This window comes from Delphinus delphis, chromosome 3 (genome assembly GCF_949987515.2).
Source record: "Delphinus delphis chromosome 3, mDelDel1.2, whole genome shotgun sequence".
NCBI classification, from domain to species: domain Eukaryota; kingdom Metazoa; phylum Chordata; class Mammalia; order Artiodactyla; family Delphinidae; genus Delphinus; species Delphinus delphis.
In genome coordinates this window covers 61,686,832-61,711,389 of record NC_082685.1, presented here as the reverse complement: position 1 = coordinate 61,711,389, position 24,558 = coordinate 61,686,832, and the positions used below count along the sequence as shown (strand labels likewise).

At 39.5% G+C, this 24,558-nt stretch overlaps 2 protein-coding genes across 2 annotated transcripts in view; one reads left to right on the top strand and one right to left on the bottom strand.

Moving 5' to 3' along the window:
- The window catches only part of CDKL3 (cyclin dependent kinase like 3), an 86,299-nt gene extending 79,458 nt beyond the window's left edge, over positions 1-6,841 (bottom strand). Inside the window, exons 1-2 of the mRNA XM_060008838.1 lie at positions 5,955-6,841; positions 1,347-1,529 (exon numbers count right to left, since the gene is read on the bottom strand). Of these exons, the coding sequence (XP_059864821.1) occupies positions 1,347-1,529; positions 5,955-6,032 (261 nt within the window). The 5' untranslated portion in view covers positions 6,033-6,841. The remainder of the gene's footprint in view (positions 1-1,346; positions 1,530-5,954) is intronic.
- UBE2B (ubiquitin conjugating enzyme E2 B) lies at positions 5,641-19,508 on the top strand. Its single transcript, XM_060008840.1, has 6 exons — positions 5,641-5,789; positions 7,888-7,968; positions 9,703-9,728; positions 13,432-13,521; positions 16,831-16,919; positions 18,177-19,508. Exons 1-6 carry the CDS (start codon positions 5,746-5,748, stop codon positions 18,303-18,305), a joined length of 459 nt encoding a protein of 152 aa, XP_059864823.1. The 5' UTR covers positions 5,641-5,745; the 3' UTR covers positions 18,306-19,508.
- The last annotated feature ends 5,050 nt before the right edge of the window (positions 19,509-24,558 follow it).

The window sequence follows — 24,558 nt, the reverse complement described above, 5'->3', positions numbered from 1 at the left end:
GTTTTCTTCATCACATGTAAAAACATCTAGGCAATGAACCTTAAAGCATCTAGATAAATGCCAATAAACAAAATACATATGTATATTTATTTTTAAAATCACTAGTTTTGTACCCAATTGCCAATGAATCTTAATGCTCCTTTCTTTACACTCCTGAGGTCTTTCCACTAAGTGGACCAATCATACCTACATGAAATTCTATCTTGTCCCCTGATCTCTCCTGTTATTGTTCTCCACCTCTAAACGCCTACCTATCATCTTTACTGCACTGTATTCCTGTCACCTCAAATTCAACATTTCTAAAACCGAACTAGTTCCCAAACCATGTCTCTTTTGGGTCTTTCATATTTCCATCAATGGTAGCAATCACTGAACCTCAAAGATACCTTTGATTCCCTTTCTGTTTCCTTCTACACTTTCATGTCTTCTTTAGTAATATATTATGTTCTAACTCTACTTTCCATTCAAATTGCTGCATTCTAGCAAGGACCCTCACATTTAACAGGATTCCTGAATTAAAAACACAACAGATCTCCCTATTTTTACTTTCTCAGTCCTCCAATCTATTCTAAAAAGTAATGCTAGATTAATATTTACAGTTTCTTTACTCTGAATTCAAAACCTCGCACCTCTCACAAAATCAAGTTTTGATTCCTTAGCCTAAAAGACAAGACTTTAAAACCTACCTCCAGCTTACTTCTCTAAAATCACCTCCTTCTATTTCCATATAAGAAACTCTACAGGCAAATGCACTTTGTCCTTTCTGCTCTGCTCTTTGTCCTGCCTTCAGCCTCTCTAAGCTTATGCCGTTCCCCTAACCTGGAATACAACAGTCTCTCCCTCTTTCCTAAATTCTACATACCCTTTAAGGCCAAATTCATGTTCCATTTCCTCCAAGAAACATTCCCTGCCCAACAGGACTTTGTGTTAATCACTTGGCTTTTATTATCAGCCACTTAATAGTCAGTATTATTTGTATATGCCCTCTTGTCTTTCTAATTAATAAAAGTCCTGAAGAGCAGGTACTGTCTTTTACATCATTATAGTCACAGTATCTGGCACAAAACACTGCACAAAGCAGACATTTCTACTAAGTATTATACCTGGATATTTCTGAATAATTATTTCACAATATTTGGCATAGCTTTTGTTACATTATACATAAGAACATATATCTAGTATCACTGTAAAATTACAAAACGTACACAGTAAGGTAAGCTATGACACTTGTTTTTCTATTAATATGTCCAAATACATGTTAACTGAAATATTCATTATATAATTTTTTATTCCATAACAACTCCCCTTTTGACTTACAGAGAGCAATTAAGGCAAAAGAAGCAAACCTTTAGCAACTTTATTTCTCTCGTTGCAATTTTGTTGACAGACTTTTCTGGTTTCTCATAAAATACCTTAATGGCCACTATCTGCCCAGTATCCTTATGTTTACATTTCATGACTGTTCCATAACTTCCCTCTCCCACTTTTCCAAGGGTTTCATACATCTCCATTTTCAAGCCCAGCTTCTTCTTCATAAAAAGAAAGGGGGGGGGGGGAGAAGGTTAAACATTTATACCTTTATTTATTCAAGGCGGATAATGCATTTCCACAATAAACCTATACTTAAAAATACGGAAACAGGAAAAGTAGGAATCTTTTCACAGATTCTGTTTGTCTTTGGGAACTCTGCCAGTTCGGCAGTAAGGGGTCCTTGTGGGGCTCTGGCCCCCACCAGAACTTGGGGAGCTTCCTGCTGTCAAGATCATTCCCACCAAGAGTTAAGATTCGCTCACTACATGTCACCTATTAATCATGAGTGGGGTCCCCACACGTCCAGTCATGCCCGCGTCAAATATGAGGTTCCCGCAAAGCTGCAGTCGCCAACAGGTCAGGCCTTGGGGCCCAAGAAAACCTCGGTCCCACCCGCTCCTCAAACCAGGCGTCTTAGGGTCCTGGACCAGTGCCGCGCCCTTTGCCCCTCAGTCGACCTCGTCCGGACAGCCGCCGCCGCCTCAGCCTCAGCCCATTCTGCAGTCCCGCCGGCCCGGCTCCGCGCAGTCTCAGCCGGGAACCAGACACCGACCCTACCTATCCAGTCAGCTCCCAACGGCCTGCTGCCATGGCAACGGTGCACCGGGCCTCTCGCTCGGGGCCTGGGGCGCAAGACCGGAACACCGGCCAGGCCCGAGCCGGAAGGAAAAAGAGGGAACAAGCAGAAAAGAGTTCCTGGTGGGCACTAACTGGAAGCCTCCTTGAGGGTGTAAGTGGCGAATACGAGCTGCTGTTGATCAAACTGGGGCCACTACACAAGGTTGGTTTTGAGCGGCGATGGGGGAGGGTCGCATTTTGACGGCAGCTTGAGTGACTGCAGATCCTCTAGGGAAGGGGAACCGGCGTGGAAGTTTATCCGACCTGCGTCTTAGATGCCCCCAGGCCCGTGAACACTTGCCACTTGTGTCGGATCCTAAAAGGATGCCTGGTGTCACCAGGCAGAGATTTCTTGTAAAACGAAACTTCCAAGGAAGTTTTGTGTAATTATAGTTTTCTAAGTTACCTAGTTACGTTAATATTCCATAGATCTGATTTCGACCTCAGTTGTTGACATTCATCCTTAAAACAGGGATAAAACGATTCATCAATCAAGAACATTTCTTGAACACCTCTTATATGCTTAAAACGTTTTTTTGAACTCATAGTAATCCTCCTTTTAAAAAACTCCCTTCCTACATGTCAAAACTCTAAAAGTCCCTCTTGAAAAGCAAATAATTCAGAGGGCTCCAGCCACCCCGCAAAAGAGGCCTTAATCTAATTGCTTAAGAACTAGACATGAGGTTCTGCTGGAGTGCCAGCCTCCAATGAATAAACTGAATATCACTGGAAGCGCCCAAGGAGTGCTGTCTTTGTTAGGGCTTTCATTTCTTTTTTCTGTAAAAAGAAGTTAAGTGTAAGAGGCCAAATCTCACTGTGCTGCTCGGAAATAAGATAAAGCACTATTACTATCCGATAAATGCTAATCCAGTTGGTCTCACCCCACCATGCACGTTAAAATCACACCTACAGAGCTTTTTAAAAGGTCCCATCCCCAGAGATCCTGATTTAAATGAGTTAGGGTAAAGGAACTGGTATTTTAAAACCTTCCTAAGTGTTTTCTATGCTGCTAAGGTTTATACTGAGAGACGTGTGGGGAAGGAGAGGTGGTCATGGTTTTTTGCTTATCACCACCAAAATATTCAGAATTGTCTTTCCTTTCGAAAAGTTATTCAACCATGTTATAAAATACTTTCTATCTATGTATAAGAATATCATAGTAGGGCTTCCCTGGTGGCGCAGTGGTTGAGAATCTGCCTGCTAATGCAGGGGACACGGGTTCGAGCCCTGGTCTGGGAAGATCCCACATGCCGCGGAACAACTAGGCCCGTGAGCCACAACTACCGAGCCTGCGCGTCTGGAGCCTGTGCTCCGCAACAAGAGAGGCCGCAATAGTGAGAGGCCCGCGCACCCCGATGAAGAGTGGCCCCCGCTTGCCACAACTAGAGAAAGCCCTTGCACAGAAACGAAGACCCAACACAGCCAAAAATAAATAAATTAAGAATAGAATTCTTTAAAAAAAAAAGAATATCATAGTAAATCTTACAGTGGACCCAGACTTGTTGTAAAGCACATTTATTAAATATTTGTTGTTGGCTTAATATTGACAAGGGACAAAGCATGAATCAGAGTACCTGCTGTCAGTGAGCTCACCATCTAAAGCTACAGTCTCTACGGTATAAACTTATAGCTTTAAAACTATTCTTTCTACAAATAGGTTATAGCAGGCCTGGTAACCAGGACAGCCTATGATTCTTTCTTATACAGTAAAGCTCTAGGACTTAAATGAAATCTCCTCACTTGATTTTCTCAAAAGCGTTACTTCATTTTGGAAAATCATAATCTGTAGATTTCCAAAACAATTATAATAAATTGCTAGACAAATGACATAACGGATTTAAAAAAAAAAAGTTTCTCTTTGGCATTTCACTGTAGGTAACCCTACCAGTGTGTCTTCATCCTTAGTTATAGGGAGTATAAGGATTGCTGTGGCAGGAAGGCAAAAAAAATAAGAATATTCACCTTATTAGAGAACTACATTTGTGAATGCGTGTCTATCAAGAGTTAGGCCTGGCTAACTTGATTACCAAGGCAGTTATAAAAACAAGAGAAAGAATTCAGGGATTGAAGAAAGGGAGGTACCAGCAAAGTAGAGAACGTTAACCCTTTCTGGTTCCATGAAAGTATGGGCAACACTAAATTCCTCATTCTATCTTCCTATAACACCTTGGGCTGAGGAATTGCCCCAATGGGTTAAAAGAGCTCAGAGTTCAGACCAGCAAAGCCCTGAAGAACAGAAATTGGCGGCAATAGAGAAAAGGAACTCAATGACTAGAAGTAATGTCAGAATCCCAATGGTCAACATCCCTGAGCCCCCTAGAGGCGGGGCGGGGGGGGACATTTCAGGTCATTTACTTGCTAGTGTAGAAAACCTGAAATAAGTTACTCAGGCTAGATACATAACCCCCACCCACGTTTGCATGCTCTCTGCCCCAGATCTGAATCACAATATTAGGTTTCTCTGACAACCAACCACCTATTGATAACACTCTCTTGCGATCAACCCATTTCCTGACAAATACGACGGTACCCTATTGTACACAAATCCACGGACTCACACAAAACCTCAAATAAGAGGAGACCCATAAAGGAAAAACAATTCCGTAATTCTATAGGGATTGTAAACAAATATTAGATAATCTATACACGCGTTCTTTTATCTCTGCCCAGAATTCCCAACCCTGGAAACCCACTGCAATGCACATGCAGGATTTTTGGTGGCCCTAAGGAAGCATTTCAGGGGATTTTACTTAGTATGGGCCTCAGCATTGAGCTGGGGAAAACGGAGGTCCCTTCAGTGTTCCCCACATACCAGATTTGATAAGCCATTGAGCCAACTACGGGGCATTTTAAGTCCAAATTATTTTTGGGTCTATTTTAAAGATTTAAGAAGCAAAACAAACTATTGCTTCCGACACCACCTCATAAACTGCCGTTCATTGGACAAACTGGACGGAAAACTAATAAAGGTGTATACCCGCCCTCAGCCCCGTAAATTTAACTACCCGGTTCAAAGACCTGGCAGAAACTCGGACCCAGGCGACGCTCTCACGTGATCCGTTCTAATCGCGTCATAGGGACACGTGGTTCTAGATACTTCGTCCCCTCCCCCTCAGGCGTGGATTGTTGACAACACCGCCGGCAGTCACGTGATCTTACGTCATCCTACCTCCTTTCCCTGATATCTCTGGCCCCGGATGCGTCCCTCTCTCCCCACCCGGTTGAGCCTAAACTAGTAAAAGAGGGGGAAACTGGTTGGTGTTTCGGTTTCGGTATTTCTTAATCACAATCTCCAGCCTGAGCACAGAGAACAATAATTGGTCGATTCGTTCAGGAAGCCAAAATGGATAGCGTCCTTGCTAAAGGGCTCCCATAACGAGCTCTCCTACGTCCCGTCCCCTTCTCCCCATCCCTCACTCCATGGTACTGGCGGAGGGCGGAGGGATCTGGAGGCGGCGGAGGGAGACGTCATTGCAGGGTTGTTTGTGCAACCTCGGCTGAGGCAGTGACCCACAGTGATTCGACCGCCGCGCCGGGGGGTGGGGGGGCTGCGCGGGACTCTTTTTTTTCAGACTGACCGCGGGGCAGCTGGGGAGCATGTCGACCCCGGCCCGGAGGAGACTTATGCGGGATTTCAAGCGGTAAGGGCCTTCATCTTCGTCTGGATGACGGCTCCTCCCCAAAGCTACGGGGCTGCAGGGCGGGGATCCGGGAACCTTCCTCTCATGACCCTAAGAGGGCCGCTGTGGGCCCAGCGGGACGGATGGAAGCCCAGTCCTAGCCCCTGTTAGCACTCTTGTCCTTACCTGTTCATTCGTCCGACGTAAGAAATGTCGATACCTTCTCGCCACCCCTTCCCCCTCAAAAAGTAAAAAGATGGCCATGGGCTGTCCTAGGATTCCCTGCTGCCCACTTGTCCCAGTTGCCCGGTGTCTCGCCCTGGCGTTCAAACCTCCTCCCCCGCCCCTGCACCTTGCCGTACCTCCTCTCTCTGCCTTAAAAGCAGGCCCTTGCAGAAGCCTTTCCTCTCGCTAGCTGCACCAGTTAGCTTTGTTCGATGGCCTTGCGGTCTCCTTCGAGGGCCAGGGTTGGGGCCAAACCTTCCCTCCCTCCCCATTCTTTCTGCAGTGAGGGTGGGGTCTGATGCTCTGGGGCCGGGGGTTAACCGATCCTCCGAAACCCGACTCTCTCCCCGCCCTCTTGAAAGGACCTTGAGAACTGGCTTAGAGGGCTGGGACTCGGGCTGGCAACCCCAGCTGCCAGTGCTTTCTGGAACTCAGCTCTGTGGCCTGGTGTATAAAAAGCCCTATCTATAGCCTCCAAAGCCTGGGGAAATGCCGCCTTGGAGACTGGCGCTAACCTGATACTCCCTGGGCCTCCTTTTGTAAAGTAGGGTTTTGTTAGGAGGTGTTGGGGTTAGTGAGGAGGAAGTGACTTTTTTACAGTTGTTTCCCGTTGATTGAATGCTTGGAGGTACGGGGAGAAAAATGACCGAGAAAACTTAGCGCTACGCTCCTCTGCGCATTTTTAAGTGTTTTTCTAGGGAGACCCGCCCTGCTTGAGGCAAAATACCTAGTGTAAAAACTTAGAACGGCGGCTCGGGAAGTAACCTCTCAACTTCATTATAAACTCTTAAATGAGGCACTTGGAAGCCATTGTTTGGGGCTTTGTCCAGTTTATCATTGAGTGTATTCGTAACTTAGCCTTTATCTTTGGTGGGCGGGCTTCAAGCAGTATATCCTGTAACGCTTCTGTCCGTTGTGGCCTATTCTGCTTGAGGTTGACTAAAAAGAGCCATTCTGGGGGGTGACTAATATCAAGTATCATACCACATGGCAGTCTGTATACATATATATATATATATATATATATAAAATGTAGCATTTATTTTTTACTGAGATGACAGTCTTTAAAAGGAGATGCTCATTTTGGTGCAGAACTCACTTTCTACAGCTTGAAACCAGTACATTTCAGATTAACTCCCATGAGTGAAATTCAAATATTAAAACTTCCCCAGTTCGTGGCCATTGTTACCCTGGTTTCTTACTGCAATTCTCTGCTTAATTCTGAGTTGTATACTTGGCATCTTTGGTAGTTTTCCAAGGGTCTTCGGTTGCAAGAATTTGATTATGACAAATGTTGGAAGGTAGCTTTGTATTGAGTTGCATGATCTGAGAGGTAGATTAGTGTTGGTGCAGAGCTTTTAAAATAGGGACTGAGGGGAAAACCTAACCAAAGCTTTGATTACTTTAAAACCTATTGCCAATTGAAGCAAATGGGATAAAGTAACTCTACTGCCTAAAACTAGTTTCCTAATTAAATTGGATATACGTGTGTTTTCAGTCATTTAGTGTTTACACTGAGGTGGGTTTCTTTTGGTTTTGGTTTTGGTTTTGGGGGGAGGAATATTTGGTGGCCATGTTGCACAAGTAACTGTGGTTAGGACTCACAAAGTCTTTGCATGTTCACAACAGTAAAATTGTTTTTTCATTTGAGGTTTTTACTTTGTTGTTACTGTTGAAGGCAGTTCTTGAACAGATATCTTAACTTTGGTGATATTTGAAGAGGGATGACTCCAAGGCGCTTTTAAGTCATGGTTTATTCCAGCCCAGCACAAGAGCAAGGAAATTGATTTACTTTGTTTCTCAAAGTAGATGGTGTACAGTCCATAGGTGTTCTGTTTGGCGTTCTTAGTGGCCTTAATGTTCAACTCTTAAAATTTCTACTCTGGATTTCTAGATTGCAAGAGGACCCACCTGTGGGTGTCAGTGGCGCACCATCTGAAAACAACATCATGCAGTGGAATGCAGTTATATTTGGGTGAGTTGAAAGAAATGACAAATGGTAGGTGTGGTGATTCTTTTAAGAAAAGTGAATGTATAACAAGTAGGAAAGGAAGCTGAGGGATCAGGGATCTTACAGAAACTGCAAGGTAAAAAAGAATTCTGAGAAGAGTTTCGGCAGTTACATAAAATTTATGATTTTATGATCACTTTGGGCTTTACTTGATAAAAATGTCATTTGAGACTAAAGGAGAAAGATAAATTATTTTGTGGAAAATGTGCCAAGCAAATTCTTATGCTTGCATTCTACTAGAACTGTAAAAAGGCTAGGAACCAAAAATACTAGAACTTCCACCATGGTAAGGATTTAAATGAAAAATGTTTCACACCTCAGTGTGAAATAATTGAATGGAGCCTTTTGAGATGCATTCTTACCTTTTACAGATAGTATATATTTTATATATGCTTTTTAATTTAAATTTTCCATATGGTTTTTCTTTAGTTTTCTAGAACTGGATTGTATTTTCTTTCACTCTTTTTAAACTAGGGTTTTGCACTAAAACTTTAAAGGATTACTTTTTGTAAACAATTCTGAATTGCTCTTGAATCAGTTATGAGAGTCTACGTTAAACACTAGTGGAAAAATGAGGGTAGTTTACACTTCTAATTCAGGCTGTTAGCATGCTTCTTTGAGATCCTGAATGTGCCTTGCAAGTGGTAATTAAACTTCATGTTGCTGCTTAGGAAAGATGAAATTGGAATGTGGTAGCAAGAAAAAGATTTGGGCAAAAGAAACTGGCTTTCTTGGTGACATCAGATAAATCCAGTCGATTTGAACAAGAGCTATTGCTCTTTTGAAAAGCAGGACACTTTGGTGTCATAATTATCTTTTTTTTTTTTTTTTTCTTGTGGTACGCGGGCCTCTTACCGCTGTGGCCTCTTCTGCTGCGGAGCACAGGCTCCGGACGCGCAGGCCCAGCGGCCATGGCTCACGGGCCCAGCCACTCCACGGCATGTGGGATCCTCCCGGACCAGGCCACAAACCAGCGTCCTCCGCATCGGCAGGCGGACTCCCAACCACTGCGCCACCAGGGAAGCCCTTCTTTTTTTAATATAAATTTATTTATTTATTTTTGGTTGCATTGCTGTGCATGGGCTTTCTCTAGTTGCAGCGAGTGGGGGCTACTCGTTGCAGTGCCCAGGCTTCTCATTGCGGAGGCTTCTCTTGTTGCAGAGCACATGCTCTAGGTGCGCAGGCTTCAGTAGTTGTGGCAGGCAGGCTTAGTTGCTCCGCGGCATGTTGGGATCTTCCTGGACCAGGGCTCGAACATTTGTTCCCTGCATTGGCAGGCGGATTCTTAACCACTGTGTCACCAGGGAAGTCCATGGTGTCATAATTATCTTAAACTAAAGGGTATTGATTTCCATCTTACATTGAAAGTAAGACTTTTCCTCTTAAGAATACAGATATTTACAAAAGCGTTGGTATTTATGAACTGAATTCTTTTTGTGCTAAAATTATGACAGGTTTTTTTGGTTTTGTTTTTTGAAAAGCCACCCTAAAAGGAAAACTTTGAAAATTAAAGTTACCCTTTATGTCTACATCAATAAAAATCCAGGGCTATGGTGATACTAAATTAATAATAACTTAAATACTCCACAAATTACCAGAATGAGCCCCTCTTTCTCTGAGTTTATTCTTTCCACTTGTGAAAATCAGGAAAAAGCAGAATGAAAAACTTCTTTTAATCAGAAATCTTCTTGTTTTCAGACCAGAAGGGACACCCTTTGAAGATGGTAAGTCATTCTCAATGTTTTCTATTAAGAGGCTTCTTTTAAGTAGGGAATTGTAACACCAACCTATCTAGTTAACTAGTTTCTATTGTTAATAGGTCAAATTGTAACTAAATAATGCTACTGAGAATTTATAGTTTACAAAGGACTGTCTTCTCAAATCAGCTTGATCACCTTCATTACTAGTTCCCTGTTACTTTGGTATTGGCTGTAGAACTCTAAGCCTAGATTAGATGGTGGGGTCTATGTTGAGAATAGTTTAAATGGCTTTGTATCATGCTAAAAGTGTCCCTGAGGTAAACATCAGAAGGGTAATCATGCGTTTTTAACTTTATGTATATTGATCAGGTGCTGAGCTGAAATTGTTCTTAATCATACACAGCGGCCAGTAGCTTCACGTAACAGCTAGCATTTGACACCCGTAAATAGTTACCATTCTGCAGGACCTTTTGCGTCTTAAATTCAGTATTTTCACCAAGAGCCAGGAAAATGGAAAACTCCTTCTAACATGTTTTTATAGTTGAACTTCTCAAATTGATTTTAACCAGATACTTAGTTTCCCTAATTATAGCATGGATTTTTAAAAATTGTTAAACAGGTTTGTCTTAGTTATCACAGTGGCTTCAGAATTAACCCATCAAGGATATTTGTACAAATAATGATTGCAGAAGTATTTTTAAGGAGATAACCTGAATGTTCAATAGGAGAAGTGGTTAAGCAAATTATGATATATCTAGACTCTAGAATATTACGTACCTATTAAAGAATAAGGTAGATCTGGACATATATCTGAGGAGACAAAAAAGTTGCAGAATGTATGTTGTAATACCACATTTTTACTAAATACATGCATGCAAGTGTGTGTGGTTAAAGGGGGTTATATACCATACTGTTACCAGTGGTTACCTCTAAATGGGGGTTAAGGAGTTGAAGGGAGGTACTCAAGGAGTTCAGCTTTTTACTTTATACCAGAGGATTCTTAAGGGTGGTCCATAAACCCCTTAAGTTCCCTGTGACCCTTTCAGGGGTTCCATGGGATCAAAACTGTCTTCATACCAGTAGTGAGACATTTGCCTTTTTCATTGTATTAACATTAGCTCTGATGGTACAAAAGCGATAGTGGTTAAAACTGGCCCTAAGCAGTTTAGCACCTTGGCATATATCAAGACAGTGGCACCAAACTGCTGGGAGTCATTGTATTTTTTGCATTTTAAAAGATGCCAGTTTCAGTTTAAAATGTCTTCATGAAAAAGTGGGAATTTATTAATATTACTAAATTCTGACCGTTGAGTATGCATCCTTTTAACATTCTGCGTGATGAAGTTGGAAGTATGCATGAAACACTTCTCTTGCATACCAAACTATGATGGTCGTCTAGAGGGAAAGCAGTTCTGCAGTCGTTTGAGCTGCAACTTCAATTACTGCTTTTCTCGTGGAACATTTTTTACTTGAAGGAATGACTGACAGACAAATTCCGGTTATTTAGACTCGAGTATGTATTTGGTTGACATATTCTTAAAAGTTACCAAAATAAGCTGTTAGGTCAAGCAAAGTGACTGACAGTATTTGTAGCTGCTGATAAAATGACGGCTTCCCAATACTTTTAAGACTTCTCTCATGAGATCAGTAGGTGGTATTACCTGTTGTGATTTTTTTTTTGATGGAGTGTATATGTAATGAAATATGGCTACATTTAGAAGATTTGGATAACTCAGTGAACCAATATTTTCCAAATGGCCAATGTATTAGAAAATTATGGATGGATAAAAGATATATGCAGTATGCAACAGTTGTTAATGTAACTGATGCAGAAAGTTTATGTGGTTTCAGATTCTACATTGCAGCTAACCTTTAAAAACGTACCATTTCTTCGGTGTAATATCAAAGAATATCTACAGTTATCTGAAAAGGCTATGAAAATAGTCTTTTCCTTTTTCATTTGCATATTTGTGTGAGGCCTGATTTTCTTCCTGTACCTCAACCAAAACAGCACGTTGCAACAGATTGAACGCAGAAGCAGCTAAGAGAATGCAGCTGTCTTCTATTAAGCTAATCATTTAAGAGATTTGCCAATATGTTAAACAATGTTACACTTCTCACTAACTTGGTTGGGGGAAATATAGTTATTTTCATTAAATGTTACTTAGGTTAATGTGTATACAGTTGTTAATAAATATGTTAAGTTTTCCTTGAGTTATAGTTTCTAATATAGTAAATATAGATAGAGCCTGTGATGTGCTGGAGGCAGCTTATACCGATTATGAGAATAGATTGTTTAAAAATTTGGGGGAATTTTTGCAAGTTGGTTATTAAAGAGCCCATATTTTAAAATTATTTTCAATTTTTGGTGGAAATACCATAAAATGGTATGCTGTTGCATGTATCTCTTCCCAACTTCACATTCAGTGACTTCACTTTGGAAACTTGGCGTGGTTGGGAGTAAGAGTATAAAGGGGTCCTGAGACCCCATAATGTGAATTTTAAAAGATTAAAAAAAGCTGTTTCATATTTGTGTTTGTCTGAAGTGTTTATGTTGTACATTTTTATAATTAAAACTGTAAAATTATAGAATTAGGTATAAGGCTATCTTTGCTAATGAACTGTACATTTCATAGAATCTCTATTAATATATCAAAATGTGAATTAAATATCATCTTTGATTTTGTTTGTATCTTTGGCCTCCCTAATCCCAAATTTCCAAACAAAACGTGAAGAGGTAGAGGTTACATACTGAATATATGACTAATGAAAATAAAATATTAAATATTTTACTGAACACATGCCTCTGATACTGGAGTCATGAGTTTAGAATTTAGGGTGAGAAAGGGTTTTTGTTTTGTTTTTTTTAAACTGCATTGATGAAATAAGGAAAGAAGCTTGTGGAGACATCTGGAATGGTTTTAAACTTTTATTGACTTCATTAGGAATAAGCCTCAACTTACTATGCCCAAGGTGTTGTGGTTGGAGCACGTATCCAACCTTCAGGTAGATTTCCTCAAAAGGACTCTGGATAGTGAATAAATGCAAAAGGAGGCTAGAAAGACAAACACGAAACTATTAACAGTGGTTGTTTCTGCTAAATAGATTTGGAATTTGAGTTAAGAGCTCTTCTTTGTACACTCTGAACAGATAGACTTTATTATAAATGCATAATTTTTTTAAATGCCTGTCTCTTTTGACCATAAGATAATGATTTAGACTGACCAAAATGTACTGTATTGGTCTATAACCAACAGTAGGCAGTTACACTAATGCTTAACTGATTCTTGGCATACTTAAGTGATAGGGACAGAGCAGACTTTTCACATTAGTGGCCATGCCTCCAATCTGAGTCCTTTGTCATGTGGTGGTGAGCCCATCTCAAAATCATTTGGCACCCCCTTCTAAGTTACAATAAATTATTTGTAGTTCCTCAAATGTGCATTTAAAATTTTGGTAGCTAGGGCAAAATTGCTTTCCAACAATATGACAGTTAATGTTCCCACCAGTAGCACATGTAAGTGCTGTACCCCCCAAGTGCTTGCCAATGCTGTATGTTATCAGTACCTAAATAGTATATTTAGTATGTTTTATGCGCTAAACCAAAATTGACATTAATTTTTGTATGGTCGTGCAAAAGCCAGCATGGGCTTGGGAGTTCATTGATGAAGAGAGAGAAAAGTTATGCTTGTCTTTACTGTAATTATTTTGGTTTGTTTCTATCTAGGTACTTTTAAACTAGTAATAGAATTTTCTGAAGAATATCCAAATAAACCGCCAACTGTTAGGTTTTTATCCAAAATGTTTCATCCAAATGGTAAGTAGCAATTTATTAGCCTTTGCAAATGATAGGAGGAAAAAAGAGTTGTTTCATCCTTTTAGGTCTTGCCCATACTTCTCGTTATTAGGGCCCACTTCTAGATGTTGCTTCTATGTCAATATTAACCATACTTTTGTAGTCTGGAATCTTATCAAGGTTCTAGATTTGAGATAAAGTTTTGTTTTAATAACTTCTGATTTTAAAGTAATATCTATTTATTTATCAAAATGTGAAAGATACTAAGGATTTATAGCTTAAAATTTAGCTTGCAGGTAAATGTACAAAATTAAGATCATGTTGTATGTAAGGTTAAGTAATTTATATATAACATGAACATTTTCACTTATTAAACATTCTTTTGTATCTTTTTTTTTCTCCTCCTTTGGCCGCCCCACGCGGCTTTGGGGTCTTAGTTCCCCAACGAGGGATCGGACCTGGGCCCCCAGCAGGGAGAGCATGGAGTCCTAACCACTGGACCACCAGGGAATTCCCTATATCATTCTTAATGGCTGCAAAATGTTCTGTTATATGAGTTTATCATTATTTATTTAATCATTGTCCAGTTGGTGATTTTTAATTGTTTACAGTTTTAAACAGCACATTTTTCTTGAAAATAAATCTTCTCAAATACCCATGAATAAGTTTTTAGAAGTAGGATTACTAGGTCAAAGGTTTGTATGTTTTTAAGGGTTTTTTTTAAATACAGTTTTCCTTCCTTGTTACTATCTTTACTTTTAGCAGTTTATTACTATTTTCCATAAATGATTGCTAAGTGACTTTTGTAATTAAATTTGCTCTTCCTGACTTATTGCTCTTTACTTCTAATAAATTTGTATTCCTGGATTATAAATTACTGTATGAAAGACTTATTTTCCAGAATATTTAAGTTCTCTTTCCCTTTTATATCCTTTGCACATTTAAATGTGGTTTTCCATCAGTTAACTTACTTTCAGGAGGAACATTTTCAGAGGTCCTCTTGATTGTGCATCTAGTCTAGAACTACAGACTACGTGAGAAAACTGCAGGCAGATAGGGATCTCCCTACTCATAGGAGAGAGGTGTGTTTGTGTGTCTGGAATCAAGGTGACTTCCCAATAATAGATTAGATCATAGATTTAGCCTTTGTGCTTTATTGCTGTGAAGTTGCTTTTTCTTTCAAGGTCTTCCCCCACCCAGAGGCAAGGCAGCTTTAATTTTATTTTCTGTTTCTGTTCTGAGGAAATTTTCAAGTCACTTATTATCATTTATTCTACTGTAGCTTTACTAGCTTAGACTTGTTAGTGAATCGACCCAAACTGTAGAAAGGGAGCTCTGTAAATCAAGGTAGAAAAGACTGGAATGTGCAAGGAGTATATGTGTATAGGCTTAAGATTTTCAGCCTTAACAAATTTATAAGGAAACAGCGTATTTGATTTTTATCCCTTCATATTAATAACATGGTTTCCCTTTTTTCCACTATCAGTACCTTATTTAGTTAACTTCCTAGTTTGCTTTTTTTTAAACATCTTTATTAAAAGATTCACATACTGTGCTACTCACCCATTTAAGTTGTACAATTCAGTGGTTTTTAGTATCTTCACTGAGTTGTGCAACCATCACCATTATCAATTTTAGAACATTTTTATCACCCTCCCCCCAAAATCCCATGCCTATTAGCAGTCACTCCCCATCCCCATCCCCCCCGCCTCCCAGCCATAGGCAACCACTGATGTATTTTCACTCTACAGGTTTGCTTATTCCGGACATTTCATATAAATGGAATCATTTAATATATGTGGTCCTTTGTGATTGATTTCTTTCAGCTGACACAGTTTTCAGGTTCATCTGTGTTGTAACACATACCTGTACTTCATTTCCTTTTATTGCTGAATGATAATCCATTGTATGGATAGACTACATTTTGTTCATTCATCAGTTGATGGATGTTCAGTTTCTAGTTTACTTTTGGATTACTTCTCAAAAATAGTTACTAGTTCAAAACTTTAAAATCATTTTACAGTTTTATGGGTTTTACAGAGGTGATGATTTTTGCTTTGGACTTGCTAAGTTTGATGTTCCTATGGGATACACAGTAAGCGGTTGATTATGCTGCTTTAAAGCTGAGAGTTAAATCTGGTCTAACGCTAACAATTGGAAGTACCTAGCACATAGATAGTAATAATTGAGGCCATGAATAAAATTGCCCAGAGGGTGTGTAATGGGTAAGAAGGAAGAGGACCGAGGATAGAGCCCTGAGGAATGACAGTACTTAAGTGTAATTTGCCTCCTCTCCCCAAAAAGGCCTCACTTATTCCTGTTTGATGCAGAGTGGTCTGGCTTGTTCTGCATTCCACAGTTTGGCAGTATCTATAACATTTAAATATATTTATCCTTTGTCAACACAGCAATTCTGCTTCTGGAAATTTATTGTAGAGATAAATAATCTGGCAAGTTCTGGATAAAAATTTATGTTCATTGTATTCTCACATAATCAGTTCAGGAGGGGGGAAAAGCCTCTCAAATGTTAGACTTTTAAAACGGTAATCCCTTGATTTTTATTTTTATTATGAAAGGAATGCATACTTATTGGAAAAACAGATCATAAAGTACAAGGAAAGGTAAAGAAGATAATACCCTTCATAATCCTACTATTTACAGATATTTACATTTTGGCATTTAGTCTTACAAATGTTTTTGTGACTGCATATACTTCAGATGAAAATATTTATAAATAATTCTTTATAAAAAATGGAATTATCCTAAATAAGTAATTGGAAGCTTATTAATGTAATATATTGAGGGTGTCATTCTACATTAATTAACATATGGTAGATGTATATCATTTCTGGCGGCAGTATTGGTATGTACCGTTAATAATGTACCATTATTTAGCCAGTCCCCTCACTGTGGACCAAAGGTAGTTTCCAGTTTGTCACTTCTATAAAGAGTATTATAGTGAACATCCTGTAAATAAAACTTTGCATGTCCATGATTATTACTTTTAGAGTAGAATTGCTATGTCAAAAATTCAGCTTTTTTATCCCCCCAAGAATTTTATTTAGGAATATTTGGAAATGTGGAATTTAAACAGATTTGCTATATGGTATGTAATGAAAAAATTTAACTCTCACTCAGCCTCCTGATCAAAAGGCGCGTAAAGAGTCCTTAGTTTGAGACTGATTTTCCTGTGAGACAAAAAGTTTTAGTTACTGACTAATGTTCAAGATTTCTGACTGAGCCAAGCATTCGGTTTGTGGTAAAAATTTCTCTTTAATTGTTAGAAATGACAAAGTTAATATGTAACCAATTTTAGTGTTGTCTTTGCAGTGTATGCTGATGGTAGCATATGTTTAGATATCCTTCAGAATAGATGGAGTCCAACATACGATGTATCTTCTATCTTAACATCAATTCAGGTAAGCATGTGTTAGGATGCATCTTAACTTCAAGATTCTATGGGATATAATTGGCTCTTTTAGGATCAATTTAAAGGCCAAGTGAGCAAACTAACCTTCCCGACACTAAGGTAACCAGTGGCAGAGCTTGGACAAAACCCTCATGAATTTTATACAACCGATCTGCTTTTTCATTTGTGACCACATTGGATCAAATACACAATCATTCTGATCAAATTTAAGTATAAAGTGTTCTCACAGGTCAGGTGTTTGTTTTGTTTCGTTTGGGTTTTTTGGTTTTTTTTTTTTTTTTGCCACACCACAAGGCTTGTGGAATCTTAGTTCCCTGACCAGGGATTGAACCCATACCCCCTGCAGTGAAGGTGCAGCGTCCTAACCACTGGACCACCAGGGAATTCCCTCACGGGTCAAGTATTATTCGTGCCCAAAAAGAAGAGTCTTCTTGGGGAGAGATAAAGATGATTGTTTAGAAAAAAACATAGGGACCTCAAGAAACTGCAGAAGTGCAGAGAAGCATTGAGTATGTTGCCCCATCCAAGAAATTCTATTTTAAACGAAAGTAAATAACTATTTGCCAAAGTACTCTGGCAGAATATTTGAGTTGACCTTGAATGACAGTTTGGGGGAGGGGTGGGGGGTGAGTGATGTTTTAGTTATATGGATTTGAGAGGAGCAGAAGTAACGTTTTTGGTTTATGACCTTTTTAAAGTTTTTTCTGTCACACTTCTGCTTTAATTCAGGTCATCTTATAAAGTGTTTTCGGCTTTCCTGTTTCATTCCCTTGCTGCTAGGTGCATATGTTTTGTTGATTAAAGGAAACAAGGTACACCACCCAACTTACTGTCAGAAATTTGCAAACTTACCTCAGTAATAGAGTTTAACTTTGGAAAATGTTAGTTGCTAAGCTATTTTATAGATATTGTGTATTAACCAAATCAAGTTGTTTATTTCCTGGTTAATGTCTCAGTATGCTGAAGAATACTGTTCTTTTCCAATTTCTTTGAGATTAGAGATCTTAAGGCAATTAAGAACTATCTGTTTTGAAAGCTTAAGTTTTCTAGCAGCAGGAAACTTCTTACTGTATTTATCAAACCATTTCTGAAAGTACTTAGATCTAAAAATATGTAAGACGTACTAATTTCTGTCTTTCTTCATAGAATAATTTCTGTTTTATACAACTTCTGTGCTCCATATCGGACCCATGTTAATATAAAGAATAACTCTACAAATATGTTTTATCTCTGTCTTTCCTTCTAGTCTCTGCTGGATGAACCAAATCCAAATAGTCCAGCCAACAGCCAGGCAGCACAGCTTTATCAGGAAAACAAACGAGAATACGAGAAAAGAGTTTCGGCCATTGTTGAACAAAGCTGGAATGATTCATAATAGACAACTGGTCTGTTAATCTTTTTCATCATTGTTGTGTATAATTTACCTCTCAGTAGAAAGGCTAACAAATTTTAAGTGCCACAGGTTTTAAGGATTCTGCAGAAAAAAAAACCTTCGGTTTAGAACCTACAAAAGCTTGTGTATCTTGATTAATGTACTTTTTATTGCATGGTGTGAACTAAGTTATTGCTTACATAAATTTGTAATATATCCTGTTTGTATTTTTTTCCAAGTGTATAATGTTGGTGTGGAGTTTTCATGACAGAATATACACATTTTGTAAATCTGTACTTTTTTCAAATATTGAATGCCTTATTTTTGAATTCTTTAGATTTTTAAATTGGAGAAAAGCACTTAAAGTTTTTTATATATGAATATTACATGTAAAGCTGTTAAAATACATAACTTCAGTGCAAGAGACTTTGTCACTTATTTCCTTATCTGAGTAGGAGGGGTTAATAAGTCTCTAGCTCTCCATCAATTGATAGTTTCATTTCTAATTTCAAAAGAACAGATTTATATTTTATCAAGAAATTCTTCAAATTTGATTCTAAACACCAATTATAATCTCAAACTTTATTTTGAATGTACCTATATTAGTTTCAGTTGAGCAATTATAGACATAACTGGTTTGATTCTGTCCAACTCTGTATTTAGGCCACTTGTTACTGTTTCTTCATGCACTACTTACTGTTAAACTCTACCTTTTGGGATTTCACAATTTGCACCTCCACCACGAGGAATTGGCACCTCTACCATGAGCAGAGAGCTGATGCAACTTATTTTGCTGCTTGATAGCACTTTAAAAGATTTTTGATAATGGAAAAAAGTAAACTGTCAACATTTACCAAAAACTCATGCCCCACTATTAACAATAAATAAGAACTTGTTGCATTGGTTTGAACAAGGCAGATATTTGGAAGGAATCTTGGTGTAATTTAAATATTTGAAAACTGCCTTTTAATGCAATTGCCTATCTTTTTATTCTGGAAAAATGTTTTAACACCAGGGCCTGCTGAGTTGCTTTCTCTTGTGGAGATTTTTTTTTTTTAATCTCCTAAGTTGTATAAAATTTGTACTGCATTTTCATTTACTGGATAAACAAAACACAATATTGAAGAAAGCTAATAACAAAGCTATCCTATGCCTTCAAATAGTATAGAAAATGGAAAATATACAAGTAAATTCTGTTGAACCACCTGTGTAGTCTTTCTAGTAGTTAAAAGAGCTATTTCATTAACCCCAAGAGTTTCTTACACATTCATACTAGCTTAGTAAGCTAACAGCTTTTCTATTGAAAGACTGATTCCTCTACTGGAAGACTGTAGGATGGCAATATCTACAGGTTCTATTTATTAAGCAAATTTTAGAAAGGATAAGTGCTGATGTTTCCCTTTAAAAGTTAATACTTGGGAAGTTTGGGGGTAAGTATGATCTTAGGGAACTTTTGATACAATTGAGAGTTAACTCACTGGAATTACACCCCCACCCCCCCAAAAAAAGATGCTTTATTTAACGGTACTTTTTGGTCATATCAAATGTGTGATACTTCTATATTCAGCTCTAAAACAGTTTCTTTAGACATGTACTCCAGTGACTGTCTCTTAGATTAAATATACAGTAGCTATGATAGTCTCCCCACTTATTTCATTAAATGTTATTTGGATACTACTTCAAAATCTATTTTTATCCTTAACCTGTTTTCCCTATTTAAAACTGAAATATTTCAAGTATTGATAGATAATTATAAGGAAGTTACATCTTACTTCGCAGGGAGTTAATGAGCTCTAATTCCTAAATTCAACACATGCATAAAACTCATATCTAGCCCCCATTCCCATTGGAGAAAATTCTTAGGAATGTTCCATCTCTCAATGACTCTTCACAATTTTTTTCTTCAGCCTTGGAACAGATTCCTGTTTCTTTGGTTGAATACCAGATGCACTTCAATTTACAAAGTCATGTCATGCAAAGAATGTTTACTCTAAAATTTACTACATAAATTTTATAAATGTATGGTACAGCAAGAGGCTAGAACTAATTTATTTTGGTACAAATTTGGATTTATGTTAAAGATTAAGTGCATTTGTGATGTGCAATTCCTCTGTAACAGTACTTCTAACATAACTGTGTGAGGCACTATTCTAAGCACTTTAACATGATCACATTTCAAACTCAGAGTAATCTTATGAGGTGGGTACTACCATATTACAGATGAGGAAACTAGGTACCGATCAAGTAACTTTCTCAAGGTCAACCAGCCAGTATCTGATAGAGCTGGGATTTGAACCCAGGCAGTCTGGTCTTTTAGCCAATAACTATACTATCCCTTAAGAGATGTTAAGGGATTGAGTTTAGTTTTAAAATTCTACTGAACTTAAATATTCATCCCACTTTGTGAAAATATCATGTTGATTGAGTTTTATATAGACTCGTATCTATCCAGTGAAGAGGTTTTCACCATTTTCCACTTTTTTTTTGTAATGTAAACAAGTAAAGTCTGGATATAGGAACACTCTGATCTCTGATAGAAAGCACTCTTGACTTATACACCAGTTTTTTTCCCCTTCCTAGAAATATCCTTGAGTCTGTACAGACACACACACACACCGCAAAATTTAAAAGTTCCATGAATATGAATAACTTCTGAAACTGATCTAAAAATTCTTCCTCATGTAGTGGAAGGTAGTGGAGAGGAAAGCTATTGAAGGTGGCTTATTTAGTAAGTCTGTTGTGTGCCCAGTAAACGAGGTACCTGTCTTAATTTATTCATTTAGTACTCTTGATTGATTGATTGATTGATTGATTGCGGTACACGGGCCTCTCACTGTTGTGGCCTCTCCCGTTGCGGAGCACCGGACGCGCAGGCTCGGCGGCCATGGCTCACGGGCCCAGCCGCTCTGCGGCATGTGGGATCTTCCCGGACCGGGGCACGAACCCGTGTCCCCTGCATCGATCGGCAGGCAGACTCTCAACCACTGCGCCACCAGGGAAGCCCCATTTAGTACTCTTTTAAAAGACAGAAGCCTGGGGCTCAAAAACAATTTAGAGTTATGTCTAAGGTAACCAATTCTCCCAGGTTTTAAGAGAGATCAAGTTTTTAGGTCTTGGTGTTATTACAATTCCTTTCTAGTGCATTCAGCAATGCAGAGTCCCAAAGGAATCTGGTATGTGGGGATTATGTATGTAAACAGAAAAGTCCATAGGTGGAAAGCTATTAAAGGTAAATGAAATTGTCCATAGGACAGGGGCCTTGTGCAAAGATGGTACTTCAGTTCCCATCTAGTTGGGGAAAAACTAAACTTGTCTGATATGGGGAAATTCTAGTTATCTTGTTCTAATATATGATATAGAGCACAAAGATATATTAGAAACACACACACAGATGTGTGTGCTGTTTTTTCAGTAATTTCTCCCCACCATCACTACAGGTTTTTAAAACAACTTTGTCAATAATAACCTGAGGTTTTTTAAGTTTTCTGTTCATTGCATGGACTAGGGCTTTCTTTTAGATGGGCCCAAAAGATGAACGAGGTGCACCCTATACAAAACTCTCTTAGTTCAGCAACATTAGTTCCTTGCTGGTTGAAATCAAGAGCCCTGGAAGGAAAAGCTCCAAGTTTCCCCTTTGGCATATGGAGGACTCAGACTTGGGCTAGAAGCCTGCATGGACTGTCAGGAACTCTGCCGTTGACTTAGTGCTGAAGCTTGGCCACAAGATGCTTTTGTTTACCATTGACTTCTGGAATCATATATTTGGAAAGACTCTAAATATAGAGTGTACTTTGCTGAGTAAAAGCAAGTAAGCTTTTAGCTGGTTAGGTCTTTTTGTGGTGATGGTCTTCATTTGGTTACAAGTGTGATGCTTCTGTAGTCCTTTGGGGGGATATTAGAGCTGACCTCAGGCACCATCAACCTGAATCATTTAGTTGTCATTCTTCCTGGAATGCAGGAGGGCTTTTGTGGTGTCTTGAGGGCTGCCAAAGTGCAAATGTAAGCACACTTAAGGCAGAACTCTTAATGCTGCTTCCTGTCTGAAGCCCTCTTCCCTTCCCCCTTTACAAACAAGGCCTTGTGCCAAGAATACTGTAGCCCACCAGCTAAATTGGACTAGCAGCACTCTTGAACAGAAGAATGTCAAATGCCGAGAGGTTTGCAGCTCTTTGGCTGGGATCTGCATAAAGTCATTCTACAAAACTTGAGTTGGGAGCTTTTATGTTTTATGTTTTTGTGTTGGTGCTAGTAGAAAGACAACAGGAACAGGAAGCTTCTTGTTCTTATAACCGTCCTGAGCAGAGAATAGAAAAGAATCCAGAGACTTTAGCTCATGGCTTCAGCTTCAGCTAAAGGCCTAGAATATCGCCTCCAAAGAAAAGCTAGATTAGTGACCTTGCTGTACTGTAGTGGGCCTCAGCTATAGGACTGTACCTGCATGAACACATAAGACTGTGGTTTCAGGTGGAGACTCCCTGGAACATCCGCTGGAAAGCTGCCTTTAGAATGAAGACTGTCAATCCCAGAGGTGGGTACAAGAGATCTCTCGCAAGCCAGAAAGATCAGCGAGGGCAGTACTGAGGCCTGGTGGTAAGTTGATGATACCATCTGTTAGGGAGAAGGTTTCCTTCCTAGCTTTCGTTAGCCCTTACACATTGGTTCTTTGGCAGGGGCTGGGTATTGTGCACAGAGCAGCTTGAGAACAGACCACAGTCACCATGGCACCCTCTCAAGACCTAAGTTTGAGGGATCAGGCTGTAAGAGCAACAATATAAGTACCAAAGATTGGAGCCAAACACTGGGAACTGCTTTCCAGATAACCTCTGGCAGCATATGCACAGGCGTAGGGAGGAGGCCAACAGGACAGCAGTGGACCTCCAAGGGTCCAAGCTCTGAATCCTCTGGGGACACTTTTTAATTAGCGGCTTTGTTTTTTGTTATAAAAGTAGAACCTAGTCATAATAAATTTGGTAAGCACAAAGGCAGAAGGAAGCATGAGTCATTCTCACCACCTGAGAAGTTGAGAACAGCTGGTTTAAGGGGAAGTGAGGACTGTAGGTGTTGGTCCAAGCCCAAATGTTTCCAATAGTCTGGGGCCCAAAATTCACACCCAAAGTGATAAAGAATCCAGTCAGTTTACAGTATGAGACTCCTGGGCAAGCTTTCTGCCAGGCAGCTATGCTGTTCATGGAGAAAGGAGCATACCCACAGCCTTTGCAAGCCCCAGACCCCTAGAGGTAGGGATTCCAAGGCTGGCCACGCGCTAACCCCTTTCCCCATCCTGCTTCTGCCCCCTGTCCAAAACAGCCTGGCATTTAATTTGTGCTGCATTGTTCAGTGCCTGCTGCCATTTGTTCTGTCAACATAACTACTGATACGTTGGCACCTAATGGGTGCCAAGCTGCATGTTAGGTCCACCCTTTTGCAGCTTTGGGAATGGAGACTGGTCCGGTGGGGTGATTATGGGTGGTCATTTTTATTTTATGTAAATTTTAGTTGAAACATTTCATATCTTCCCAGCGTGGCCTCAAAGGGAAAGTAGGGCAGAAATGAAGCAATTCACTAAGTGCCAGGTACTTATACAGACATTGGTTTTTCTACGGAATCCTCCAATAAAGTAGGAATCATCCACACAGTGCAGATCCCTACACTGAGGAACTCAAGAGGAAGGAATTACTACCAGTTCACAACTACTGGGGATAATTAAACATTCTTAATAAGAGAAAATGCCGAAGGGAAGGAAAAATGCAGCCCTAACAGCATGAGATTTTGGTGCTAGCATTCACAGCAAAGCAAGGGCTTTAATCACTAGGCCCATGCAGTTCAAGGTTGACCTTACTGTTAATTGCCCCTCCACTAAAGCAGGGGTGGACCAAGAGCTGCCTCAGGGGACTTGCCTGGTGGTCTAGCGGTTAAGAATCTGCCTTGCAATGCAGGAGACGCGGGATTGATCCCTGGTCAGGGAACCAAGATCCCACATGCTGCAGGGCAGCTAAGCCTACACGCTGCAGCTATTGAGCTTGCGTGCTGCAACTAGAAAGAAGCTTGCGTGCCGCAACTAAGACCCAACACAGCCAAAAATAAGATGTTTTTAAAAAAAAAAAAAAGACCCGCCTCAGGCCCCTAACAGCTTCTTTCTCCTAGGCAAGTAAGTTGAAGGGCCATATTCAAGGGTATTTTTGGTTCACTGGCTTTTTTTTTTTTCACTAAGCTGGGAAAGGAGGATGGGACTTGGGCTGTGACTACCTGGATTATG

Excerpts from the sequence above, each read along its gene's own strand:
- UBE2B (XM_060008840.1), top strand. The coding sequence starts at position 5,746 with ATGTCGACCCCGGCCCGGAGGAGACTTATGCGGGATTTCAAGCG. Across the intron at positions 7,969-9,702 it reads TGGAATGCAGTTATATTTGG|ACCAGAAGGGACACCCTTTG; the intron begins GTGAGTTGAAAG and ends TCTTGTTTTCAG. Across the intron at positions 16,920-18,176 it reads CTATCTTAACATCAATTCAG|TCTCTGCTGGATGAACCAAA; the intron begins GTAAGCATGTGT and ends CTTTCCTTCTAG.